The sequence below is a fragment of the Saccoglossus kowalevskii genome, chromosome 8, assembly GCF_978046115.1.
Source record: "Saccoglossus kowalevskii chromosome 8, keSacKowa6.1, whole genome shotgun sequence".
Lineage (NCBI taxonomy): Eukaryota > Metazoa > Hemichordata > Enteropneusta > Harrimaniidae > Saccoglossus > Saccoglossus kowalevskii.
In genome coordinates, this window is record NC_140648.1 from 21,685,718 (window position 1) to 21,699,384 (window position 13,667).

General features: G+C 37.1%; 1 protein-coding gene across 1 annotated transcript; it reads left to right on the forward strand.

The window, feature by feature from the left end:
- The first annotated feature begins 3,767 nt into the window (after nt 1-3,767).
- LOC100376765 (uncharacterized) lies at nt 3,768-8,666 on the forward strand. The gene is made up of 7 exons (XM_085502960.1): nt 3,768-3,809; nt 4,230-4,532; nt 4,771-5,040; nt 5,192-5,479; nt 5,633-5,861; nt 8,089-8,144; nt 8,452-8,666. Exons 2-7 carry the CDS (start codon nt 4,364-4,366, stop codon nt 8,502-8,504), a joined length of 1,065 nt encoding a protein of 354 aa, XP_085359086.1. The 5' UTR covers nt 3,768-3,809; nt 4,230-4,363; the 3' UTR covers nt 8,505-8,666.
- Nucleotides 8,667-13,667: the final 5,001 nt, after the last annotated feature.

A 13,667-nucleotide genomic window follows, 5' to 3' on the forward strand; every position in this document is an offset into this window, starting at 1 on the left:
TCTCTCCTAGTGAATGACACCAGTGACCCGACAAAGGGGCGGGGGTACTTTGTATAACATCACACGAAACAAATTTCAACATTTTTGCACTGCTGTAAACATCGGACACTGCTTATCGGAAAAAAAAACAACAATAATAATATTATTACTTTACACTCACTGTAACTACCATTTATGACAATCTGATTAAAATCTGATGTAGTGTACGGGCTTTAATTATTTTGGCTATAAACTTGTTTTAATTTTATTTTTTATTACTTTTGTTATTAATGCCTTTTTATTTTATTATTTTACTTTGATTTTTTGTTTAATTCCGCCCTACATACATCTGATCCAACGCCTATGTAAGTCCCGTTCAAATCTCGCGTAAGTAACAGCCAATCACAGCCCCCTTTTATACAGGCTGTCGGTTGCTTGCTTTTCAGTGTAGAGATACTCTACGGGCAATCTTTCTGTACATTATATTTTGCCCACTTGAATAAACCATTAATAGAAAATTGCTAGTATATTTTTATTTACAAAAGAAATTCCACAGCATTTTACAATTTTTGTCATTACATTGAATATTTTTTTCACTTCCAACAAATGTGTACACTTCCTGGCACGGATCTAGAAGCCGTACCTACACACGATTTGGTGACGTCACAAAATACATGACCTTCAATCGGGGTCATTTCCTCGGTATATACGAATTGGTATATAGAAATTACAATAAAGATACTTAAGACATTGCACATAAGGTAAAACAAATCATGTGACAATATAATGATAATAACGGTAATAAATCCTAGCTTTAACAGTTGAACACAACGATCATATAGTCAGTCGGGTGACGCCGAGGGTCACGCACTTGTTGCAAAATGGCCGTGTGGTTGAAACTGGGTCATGGCGTGACGGGCGAGGAAGACATCATTAAACACTCTCAAAATCACAATAAAACGGGGAAGTGGTTGCATATTACGGCGTAGCCAACATGGGAAATAAAAAAACGCTCAATACAAACGACACGGATTCGAATCACACTAGATACACTCGCCAGAACCGAAGCAATCAGAAACGAGCAATCGTTTTGGCTTTTCCGTTCAACTCATCGGAACACTGGAGTAGTTAGAAAAATGAACACCACTTAACGAGCAACGTCGTGGCGTGGTACACAAGCGTGCCATCAAAATAAAACAAAATTAGCTTGAAAGAGACAGTGGGTTCCCGCTCAGAGCTACCGTAAAAGCGTAAATCAAATAAACTAAAATCTCTCAAACCGTAAACAAGTAAGCAAAGAACGTCGCGAAAAAATAATAAACCTCACAAAACTCCACCATGCAAAACTGAATGAATAAATAATAAAATAACTTACGTCTTAACCTGGACGACGAGCAATTTGTTCAACAGTTTCCAGTCACAAGAGATAAACAAGACCCAAGTCAAGGTAAGTTTTGTTAAAGCGTCGATGGCGTTCCCTATATCACGAAAACAATTCAGGCAACAGACGAATATCTTCTGTGGTGTGGTGGAATTTATACTGTGTCTGCGGAATTGTTGATTGGGGGTTCGAAGCCAGCAGTTAACATTTTGTTAGAAAGTTTCACAATTAAATAAAATATCCAATGATACCAGTATATTTATTTCATTATTTTAACAACTTGCGATGGTGGAAGTTGGTCAAACACGAGTTCTTACACCTAAATAAGTATCAAATATTTATCCACTCATTTATTCTCTCAATTTAACAACCTTGTAGAGGTGGAAATTAAACAACAGGTATTTACTCACAAGTATAATGGTCAATATGTGTCCATACATTCATTTTGTCAATTTAAGAACTTGTAATTGTTGGAATTAATCAAATGAGAGTTGTTTACACCAAAATAAATCTCAAATATTTGTCCGCACATTTATTGTCACAATTTAACCACTTGTTAATAGTGGAAATTACTTAAACGCGACTTGTTTAATCAGTTGACATCAATGCAACTTACCCGCAGACAGTGCACAACAGAGTATCATTATTGAACAATTATGAACAGGAACGTGTCTTGGCATTAGGTTTAGGGTCGGGTCGGGTCGGGTCGGGTCGGGTCGGGTCGGGTCGGGTCGGGTCGGGTCAGGTATGGGCAACGGAATTATTAACAGAAACGTGTCTTGGCGTTAGGGTCGGGTCAGGTATGGGCAACGCAAATGGCAAACACCCAATTGGCAAAATGTACACTAACGGGTTATGCCATGTATATAGTTTACACAAGTAAAACGCAAAATTGCCAATTCTTTGGACAATTGTAACTCAATAATAGAAATATGTTGTATTTCTATATATACACACACTATATAGTGCAAACACAACCAGTCAATCCATCGTGGTCTTGTGGATCAGATCCCTACATAGTGATCAGGAGGACCCGGGTTCAATTCCCTTGCCTGCCCATCTTTTTCTCGCAAACACTATTTGGCAATAAAGCTCGTGGTACAGTGGACAAGACAGTGCGGTGGGAACTCAAAGATCGCAAGTTCGAATCACGGATTGGACACTCCTACAAAAGACATGAAAGACGTTAAAAACCTAAACGGATTCAAAAACTGTAGTCAGAACACAAGAATACTAAATCACATGGAAGCCAGTCGAAGTCGACGAAGAATGAACACAGTTGACAGCTGTAGGTCACGTGCATCAACAGACACGAGGAGCATGGCTGCTCTCCAAATGGGTCCCTTCTTTTGTATTGACCCCCGAATGATTACTGATCCCCCTTTCTAACTCTTCCCCCAAAAATAATATATCGCCCCTTTCAAAATGTATTTACCCACAAATTAATAAATATTCATGAGCACAGAAACTGCCACGTCATGAATAAATTAGCATAATTAAAAAAAAATTGCTTAAAGTGTAGGTACGTCTTCTGGAGTCCTGCCCATTTCCTGATACATCTTCGCCAGCCAAGGTTCGTTTATTCAGTCATCGCTTCAATTTTACATCAAAGGCAGAGTATAATTATCTAGAATGGAAGCAAAAAAACTAAGTACATCATAAGGATTAGAACACTGTAAATAGCTATATAAACAATGCAACCCGATTTTACCGTCCCACGACATCGACGCAGAAAACTGGAGCAAAAAAATATTTCCTGATCAATTGCGATGTGTCCAGTCCAAATCAGCCGTGTTTTTCTCGGTCGCTAACGTCGGTATAATCCGCCATTTTATTTGAGTGTGTCTGCTACCTGACTCTGCCCGGTGACGTCATCACGTGCGCTATAGAAAGGAGATCTGTGATTCGTTGACTAAAATCGTCGATAGTTGGTCTCTTGGAAATATCGTTACATAGGCATCGGGTCAGATGTATGTAGGGCGGAATTTTAAAAAAAATTAGAAAATCAAAGTAAAATAATAAAACAAAAGTAATAAAAATAAAATTAAAATAAGTTTATAGCCAAAATAATTAAAGCCCGTACACTACATCAGATTTTAATCAGATTGCATTTATGACTACGCAAGTGGTCGTTTCGCTCCGTTAAGGTGTTACCGATATACACATATATCCACACGAACATTGACGCGACATTACCCGGGGGCATTTGTGTAGTAATTTCGAATATGCTCTCAGTATTGTGCCCGTATTACCATTAGATTGGCCATCAGTGTTCATAGATTAGAAATTTGCCTGATAAAAATTACATCAACGATAGCAGATAACAATTTGTACCTTGTTGTATGTATTGCACGTATTCTTGAAACAGTTAATATAAACTGAGTTTGTTTAAATCTATTTAGCGAATGTAGAAACGGCAAGTGGTACTGCAAACCGGACCCTGATTGTGGTAAGTTAAATTTTCAAGAAGTGCTTCTGAGACTAAAACATTATTGGATGTCACTATGTAAAAATGTTTCCATAATATTAATTTGTATAGAGAAGCGTAGGTAAACGGGTAAGGTGCAGTACAGTTTATATAAAATTTAATTTAAATGCACCGTGGTGTGTACTACATATTCTATGGCTCACTAATAATTACTGCGTGGGTGTTTGTAATATTATAGTTCAACCACCTTGCCCTATGGGAATTCCTTTAATTGGTGCTGATGGGAGTCCCGTTGGTTGTGATTCTCTTGATAAGCAGTGTCCATTTGGCTACCATTGTTACACCCATCCAACTGACTTGACATGAGTGTGCTGTCCAAATACAGATGAGTGCACACTACTCATTTAGTTCATGAATATTCGCGAATCATTAAAATTTCAGGAATAATATATGCCTGGAATATACTTGTAGAATGTGTGGATGGTGCATGGACTGTCTGGTTCGATAGAGATAACCCAGGAGGTACTGGGGACTGGGAAACGACATCCCTTGCCATCGAGTTGTATGGTGATAACATGTGTACCAATCCATCGGCGATACAAGTGCAGACCCTTGACGGTATTCCTGCAGAAGATACTGATGAAATATTCTTGCATTATTCACCGGACATTGGCTTTGTGTGTCGGATGGCAGATCAGCCAGATAACACTTGCCTTGACTATCGAGTGAGATACTGCTGTCCAGGTAACACATTTATTATATTGTGTATTGCAGGAAAACCGGTATACATTCACATGTTATGTTTTCTGAGTCACAAATTAATTAATAATTCCTTTAAAATAGTTGTGTCACCGTGTTCCGCGGGATTTCCGATAATTGTTGAGATGTTGTCCCGTGGTTAAAAACATTGATTCCTCGTTGTGGCATGTCCGATAACGTTGTGTAATATGCAGTATTATATGTGTAATTTTTGTTCAAACAGCTAATCCCCCATGTGATGGTGAATGGTCACAATGGTTCGACGAAGACAGTCCAGAAGAAGGGATTGGCGATTTAGAAACGCTAGCAACACTATGTGAAAAGACGTGCAAACGACCCAGCGCAATTCAAGCCCAGACTATTGATGGCATACCAGCTGAATTAACAGGCGATGTGTTACTCAGCAATGATATCATTAATGGATTTGCTTGTTTGAATGAAGAACAGGACGATGAGAAATGTAAAGATTATAAAGTCAGATTCTGTTGTCCTGGTAAATCAATATTCACAACAAATAATGTTTTTACGTTATTTTAGTTGAATATTTGAATTTGAGTATTACTTTGAATTGAATACTTATTATAAGCGAAAAACTGTCTCGTCTCATTAACCATGTTTTTCATTTATGTAATATCACTATACAGAACAGCCAGATTGTGACAAGTGGACAAAATGGTTCAACACCGATAAACCATGTGAAGGTTTAGATGCAGATCGTGAAATCACCGCCGTAATCCAAGATGAATATCCAAATGAAATGTGTAAAAATCCGTTATTTATCCAAGTTGTTGTCGCCGCCACTGAACAACCTTCATCAAGCACCGGGCAGGTATTCCTACATCACGATGTCGATCCTGGATTTGTTTGTCTTGACAAAGATCAGCCAGCTGGTGATCAATGTCATGATTACAAAGTTCGATACTGTTGTGACGGTACGTATTTTTATACATTAAATATGTTAACTATTACGTACGAACATGTCATTTCGCAGACAAAGTTGTGATTGCTGCATTCGCACCTGAGCGTTTCCATGAGGTGTAAAATTATTTCCTGAGAGCTCTGAACGTCACAATGCTTCCTTCCAGAACAACCTGATAAACCCGGACAATGCCCAATGGTACCTTCTATCGACGATGTCCGTCCAAAGGGTTACTGCTACTATGAATGCCAAGATGATACCGATTGCCAGGGGAAGAAAAAATGCTGTGCTTCTGGAATATGTGGCACCATTTGTATGGATCCTTTGTTCCCATGTTTCCATGAGGGCGTTATTTTCCAGGAAGGCGATGGCAGAAAAGAAGACTGCAATACCTGGTAGGTTATTAGTGAATGTAGTGGACATTTCGTTACGTAATACTAAAGATGAACTAGATACATTTATTATTAATTTTTATTCAAAAAGCTATATTGCATTATGCTAACACCTTGGTTCGAAGTCGCTTATTTTCAAACGTATATTATATATTCTTGTTTAATTTTGTTGCATTGCTTGAAGGATTCAGTTATAGTGTGGACGTTGAACCCAATATTTACATGACAATCGTTTGGGACATTTCAATTCATAACGCATCTGTAAATTGGAAAACGTACATGCAACCAGTAAGCATGTAAGCGAAAGCAACTTCAAAAGAGCGGGTGAAGCCAGGAGTAAACAAACTGTATTAGTATTACAAAAATATTTAGTGACACTGGCAGAAATGAGCGAGTGTCAAACAGCTCTACAAGTTATGATACACCCTGTCTGGGGCTTATTATTTTTAATCTCTGTCCCAATATTTGTACTTAATATGGCAGTTTATTCAATTAAACTATTTTCAAATGTTCGGTTCCTATCATTACTTATAATAACATGTTATTGAATTGCGAAAAAGATCAATATTTGGTTGTATGACAATTTCCCACATTTTACCCTATGTAAAACAATTTTCCAAATAAAACAAAGCCAGCAATGCTCTGATGTCATGTAGTCGAATAGCCTAACCCTGAGTACAGTCCTGTAGGTTGGTCTCCTTCCGCTGAGCAATCGGCCCCCACAGTACTGGGAAGTCGCATAGACCGAGGATTCGACACCCGCCTACAAATATATGGCGGAGAACCGTTCTGCCGTTTTCATGACGGTAACCAGCTAAAACATCTTTCGACCAATCTAGCGATCACAAATACCTTTTTTGTGGCCGAAAAATGAACCTACTGTACTGGAACATTGACAAAATCTAGTTTTACGCAACGAAGCAACCTTTTGTTGATAAATACGTCAAGAACAAGATGGCGGCGTGTATTTTCGGTTGACGTTGGAAAATGTCGATTTGATCGACCGTAGTAGGTCTCTTATGTAATTTCCCTTCCTGTTCAGGTATTTAGAATAGTTGGACGTATCGACCTTCTCATTTTTTAACTGCAAAGCTGAATGCCTCTTTAATCGCCCGAACATTCCTTCACAATAGTGTCGAATCCCCAGTCTATTCGACTTCTCAGCAATGTAGGGGCCGAATGATCAGTGGAAGAAGGCCAACCTACAAGACTGTACTCAGGGCTATTGAATAGCCGTGACTGTCAGCAGCGGTCGTATTATAAATTTCACAATCCGTAACCGAAACCTAAATCTTGCTGCTATGTGTATCCAGCATTTGGTGTCACGTCTCTCAATTTTCTATTCTTAGCTGCATTACATATATATTTTTGAGTTCAAATAATTGAGTAATTTACAGTAATGTGGCAGTTGTGCCGGCTGACACTGTGTTTTGCAACTACAGTACTGCATGATTTCTTATTAACCAGGTTTTGAGTCGTATTGTTCACACCATCACTAATATAGCTTTTTAATACATACTGTAAAACATGTCTTTTTCGCGACCATGTCTTTTTGCGAATTTAGAACTCATTCGCTAATTCAAGATGTCGCTAATAACTTTATTATAAATTCAAAATGGCCGCCAGACAAAGAAATCAACAATGACAAAAGAGATTCGCTAAATCAACATTTTACCACAATTTGCTAAAATTGCATGCCGCTTTTTCGACATGTTTTACAGTACGTTTAACAACAAAGTACTTATAAACGTTAAAACGCTACATTTCTCAGGTTGGATCACGAGGGCGCTGACAGATGGTCATTTCAATGTTTCGTGATGATCTTATGAGAAATGCATTCTGGATGATAATAGGACCCTTTTCTTCATATGCAATAATGTCAAGGAAATTAGGAAAGAAATGAAGAAATAATAATTTTGCAAAAAGTTCTTGAGCGATTGCTATAATTATAACATTCTTAGCTTGATTGATAATGTCAAATTGCGGTCAACACAAAATAATGAATGCTACCTGGTCTTATTTCGTTACCATAACGTATCCACCAAATTCGGCTTCGTGCTTAATGATCCGTTTCAACCTTATGTCAAATTAACGTTTCTGAAGTGCCAATCCAAGCAGTCAAGTCTGTGTGTATGATTCTATAGTGGCCAGTTGAACCATCATAATAACACATGTAAGCCAACCACTTAAATTACATCAGTCTAATGACAATTATTATATCCTTTGACAGTTACTGTACGAGCGATGGAACTTGGGCGTGCACAAAGATTCTGTGTGGGGATACAGGTACGTTTTATTTAACAACTTGTATTGTTAAGTTCTAGATATTCGGACCAAAGCAAACGACAAAATTGTCCGAGTCACAATCTTCTACATTTAATACAATTACGTATCTCAGAAAGCAGATGGGAATTTTGAATTGCCTTAAGTTAAACTTGGAAACTATTGTAAAACAATTCATGTGAAGCAAGTTTGGAAATCTCGTTTTATTCATGAAATATACCATGTATATGGATGTTATTGACAATAAAGGTGATTATTACATCCATAAAATATTATAAAATTAAAATAATTCATTTCATTTTCTTTACAGTTATCGAGGCAGTCGAGCTCGAGGCTACCGCTGAAAGACTGACAATACGCTGAGATAACGCTTGATTGAATTCATCTATTTAAGTCATCCTTTAATCGGCAAACCCCCTCTTGGCAAATAAATTATACGATCAATAACTATGGCTGGTTACGACAGCTAATTAATATTCAATAATTGTTCCTTCGAATTTATTCAAATAAACTCGGCCTGTAAATTATGTTGTTGTTGCTGTTTTCGCACTTTTCGGACGACAACAATATGACCACCATTGAAGTAAAGTTAAAACATACCCATTGGCAGACTATTCAACACACAACAGGGTAAATTAACAATTACTGTATACAACAAAAAGCTGATACGAAAATATTGAGCACGTGTCATTCTGGGTAATAATTGCCTTGTTAAGAAGACACTTGCATCAATCAGACAAGTGATATTGATGATATCAGAGATTCATATTTGACTACGCGCTAATTATGTCTGCAAAAACAACTTTTCAAATGTTAAGGTTAGTCTTTCTCTGGTAAAATCTTGGTTTAATTGTTTAGATGAAAAAAATACAATATCCCTTTAAACAATGAATGTGTAAGCACATCGAATGTGTTACGAATGCATATCGCATTGTAAGTGGAGTACCAAATTTATTTCTTTGACATGTGATTAATATGGCATATACTCTTTTCGACAACCGAATTCAGTATGGCTTAGCTATACCCATTTGCATTGACTAGAGACAGTATAGTTAGCAAGATCATCTTGGTGACAATATTCTGCATTTCCATCACGTAATTCATAAAGAAAGGCAAACATACTAATCATAATCCACTGTCAACCAACATATCCATAAATCCATTCATGCTCTGCCTACATACTACTAACATTCTACTGCCCCTCTCTGACTTTATTGCACATCACTACACCAACTACAACAGCTGGTTTATTATTCACTTTCCTGCAATATGTAAAGATCACCTTTGAAACGACTCCCGCTATATTGGGAGTGAGAATGACATTTATTGTACCAACAACCTCCCTCCAACTTTGTATTTTTTAATATTTTGATGTTAGATATTTCGTACCTTCTGCATTATTGCTCGTTTTAGGTCATCATGAATTGTGGAAACATTTACAATTAATTGTTAGCTCTTGTCGTGTTAAACGTACTCTTTATTGTGTACATGTTTCCTGCCACACCGTACGTAAACTGGTTCCTGTCGGGACGATTTTTAAAAAAATTGTGTGATGTTAGATTGAAAAAAAATATTTTATCCACTCGAAGTCACCCTGACTGATGGCGTCCGCCCTCTATCAGAATCATAAAAAAACGATGTTTTTTAGCGTGTACTGTTAATGCTAGTATGGTAGTGAGTAGTTTTCTTTTAACCTATCAGAGGGCGGTATGATTTGCGGCAGTGTAGCGTAAGAGGCAAGTAGCCCTCCATCCATCCATCTATACTACAAGCAGACGAAGAGATCGTTGAATAGTTCCCGAAATATTATGAAGTCTTGCATATAACGGCATTAGAAATAACTAGAAACAAATTTTTGACGGGTATATTTCCAGCCGCGATGAGAAACAATCGCGAGAAGTTGCGCCATTTGTGTATGACCTTTAACACGACTGTTGAACTCATTGAACATAATGTGCACGTGGCCTGCATAATCTAATTAAAAATTCATATACGAATACAGCAGACACAACCAGTCGGGGGGGGGATTTCGTGGTGATTAGGGATTTCGCGGCGAGAGGGGTATTTCGCGGGAATAGTTGAGACAGCAGAGACAATATTACGTAATTGGCACTGCCGACGTCTTGTCAGCTTTGTTTGGTTTGCGACGCTAGTTGATCTAGTTTTAGGTAAATCAGGGAGCCAGGACAGGAAGTCACAAACTGAGGGCAGCAACTCACTTGCATATAACATCAAGAGCAACATAAACAAACTTTCGTGACTTTTAATCACATACGCGTTCCTTGGTTTCCTATATTCTAAAATCGTTTTTTTAGTACGTTCCAACATTGACAAAGCTCCGAAATGTTAACACTACCTAGCCTGTTGCGCCGACCAACTAGTACAAAATGAGATTTTACCGAGTTTAACTATGTAATTTCCAAGGTGATTGGAGGGTATCAAAGGAGTCACCAGCTGTAATTAGTGCACGTTGTACCCAGGTCAAAACTCGTACTCGTGATTTTCATTAAAAGAACGCATTGGATTATTGGAAAATACATGTTTACCACACATGTGTCGCACATGAGCTTAGAACACGATTCCAGTTGCCACGAATTGCCATAGACGTCCGTGTACAACAAAACATTTTTTTTTCAATTCAGATAAATAAAATAAACTGACTGTAAAATGAATATATATTTTATTCATTAACGCCTTGATAGCGATTTGTTTTGTATTCCATTCTTAATCTCCATCATATTGACCCAGCATAACTAGACCCTCAATCAAATGAATTCTAATGTCACTGTATTTCCACGGTTTGCACACGTTAATTTGGCGTACGTTTACTTTACCTGTATTTGACACTTCCGGTTATTTGACAGTCTTGCACGTTTACTGTGGGTCTTATATTTAGTTGTCGAGCCTAAAACATGGTGAACCAATTCTGTGTATTTCAGGTCCACGTGGTGAACCATTTCTTGCGATTCTAGATATTAAAAACCAGTTTTCACAATTTGAAAGACTTTCTATCAAGACATGGTAAATGTACATGCAGCTACGCAATATATATTGGACGTATGTTTACAAGGAATATACGACCTTATTCATTGCAAATTACGAAAACTTAATCAGACTGCTTTGAAAGTACACATTTTACTTTTATTCGTTTCTTGTGAACATTGTATTAGAAATAACGGTAACACATTTTTCTATACACAATTTTAAATATTCGGTTTAACTATGTCTGCCATGTGGTCACTTAATTCATAAACCTACCATTTAAGCTTTGTATTTATGTTATGGAATATAAAATTAGGACAATGTGTCTCAATATCGTTTAAAGCTTGACTCCTAACAACTCTATTGCAGCTGCAAATATTATATTTACCCGTGATAAATTACTCACTGACGTCATATCAGCTGGCCAACAAAATCCCGTAAAATATTTTTTTTTAATATTCCATCTTCAATTCAGTCGTTGATATGACCAGTCGCTTATCTCACTACTACAAATTTCGTCGCCATCGTCTCCTGTTTTTTTTAGGTTTTGGATACGAGTAACATGGCTGTTACAAACCAGTGAATGCATAATTCATCGGGTTCCAAGCCTAGTGGCTGTAGTGCCACAATACACACGCTATATGGATAAGCTGTACTGCCATGTGACACACATAGTGAAATTCAAATTTGTATTGTGTTTTGCATTGGATAGAATGCGAAATAGTACCATTTCGATTAAAAATGTACAATTTGAGAATTTCAAAATATTACGATTTAAAACAAATGGATTCACATGCATTATCTATGCACTTCAAATCTATGTATGGTTTATGCCGTCCAATGGGAAAAATGCCCATACGGAGCATATGTAAAAGTCGTAGAAAGTCGTGATGAGAAGAAATGTTGTAATGTCTGGATCATGCGCATATATTGGGAGAAATAACATCTGAGCTCATAATATATTCTACGGTAATGCCATAGACGACTTCTTCAGAACTCGATGATAATCGATCCATATTGCATTTTTTTTTTTAGTTTTAGCAGAATAAAGAAATGATGTATTATTTTATAACAATACCTGTAAACGATATGGGGTTGCATTTACATAATCGTGATTGTACAGTCGTTTTCCGGATTTCATTGCAATTACTACAATTGACAGGCTACAGGGCATCTCTCTAAAGTATGCATATAATTAACTGAGAATACTAAGAACAAATCATTTGAAACCTCAACCATTTCAGTCGTAAGGTTGCGTTTCTACTTTTTCTATCACCCCTCCCATAACTAGCTAAAACATAGAGCGTGTAAACAGTTCAAAAAAGATAGATTCACTCTTACCAAATCACGCAATGCATCCCTTAGACGAACAAAGTAGACAAAGAACAGACCCTCAAAAACAAACAAACCCTTCTAAGCCGACGAATTCCTCATATTTACAAATTAAGTTAAACTGAATTAAAAAAAGTCTACAGTTCATATTTCATTACCAATCTTAAAATGCTATTGTGTACTTATTGGCCATGGGGTGGTACCGCACATATTTGCAAAGCGGAAATGCTAAGTTAATAGTTTTTACTTTAAATCCACACCACTGCAAACTGCCAAAACATGCTATTCAGTACTCCAGGCGTATGTCAACATCATTTGTAACAAAGCACTGAAATAAGATATACGACGTTATTAATGGCAAATTGCTATACTGTAAATAGGTGTTTTAAACGGTAAACAACACTATTTTTTTTAATTGGAGAAGCCTGCTTCATGTAGGAGAATTAGAAACGCCTGTTTTAGCTCACTGTTTTGAATGCACCGTTATACACTCAACATTTACGCGTATTTTATTACACATTATTTGTATTTGCGAGCGTGCCCACCGCCTGAACATTGTCCCAGCTCAACACTTGGCAGTTAAAGATTAGGGGAGTTTCTTACTATTAATTGGTAATATAAATATGGAAATTTGGACATTTTCAATGAGTCGTAGACAATGAGTCATCGTAGAGTTTATGTTTCATCCATCAGTTATTAAGTTTATATTTCAGAAACGTGGTTAGTACGTGTATCGTTAATCGCATTGTGAACATACGTGACATATACAACACAAGTCAATTATTTGGGATTGAAATATTCCAGATTAAACTTCAATCAACTAAGTCCGTTGGAATGCCCCCTTCGCATATTTCGTCTTTCAGAATTCAGTCGAAAGTCGACGAAAGTCGAAGCTTATTGAACTTTCAGAACATGCTGATAAACTAAGTTTTCGTCCCCTTGGTGCCTGGCGATTGTGGAATATCGCGTAAGCCCCGTCGTACTTTCCAAAACCGTTATAGGTACAGTTGAAATTTACTTTAGGATTTTTTCAGAAAGTACCAGGGATTGAAAAAAAAAACACCATCAATAAGAATTATTTGTGCATGCATAAATTTATTTGTTTGTTACAAACTATATGTACAGACTATATCCTGTAATAAAAACATTCCTGTTATCTTCAGGTTTACGTTTACGGCTGTCGTCACTGAGCAGTCGTTGTACCTACAAATA

Bases quoted from the DNA above. Each gene is read 5' to 3' on its own strand.
- LOC100376765 (XM_085502960.1), top strand. From the start codon at position 4,364: ATGTGTACCAATCCATCGGCGATACAAGTGCAGACCCTTGACGGTATT. The intron at 5,041-5,191 runs GTAAATCAATAT...ATCACTATACAG, and splicing joins AGTCAGATTCTGTTGTCCTG to AACAGCCAGATTGTGACAAG. The intron at 8,145-8,451 runs GTACGTTTTATT...TTTTCTTTACAG, and splicing joins GATTCTGTGTGGGGATACAG to TTATCGAGGCAGTCGAGCTC.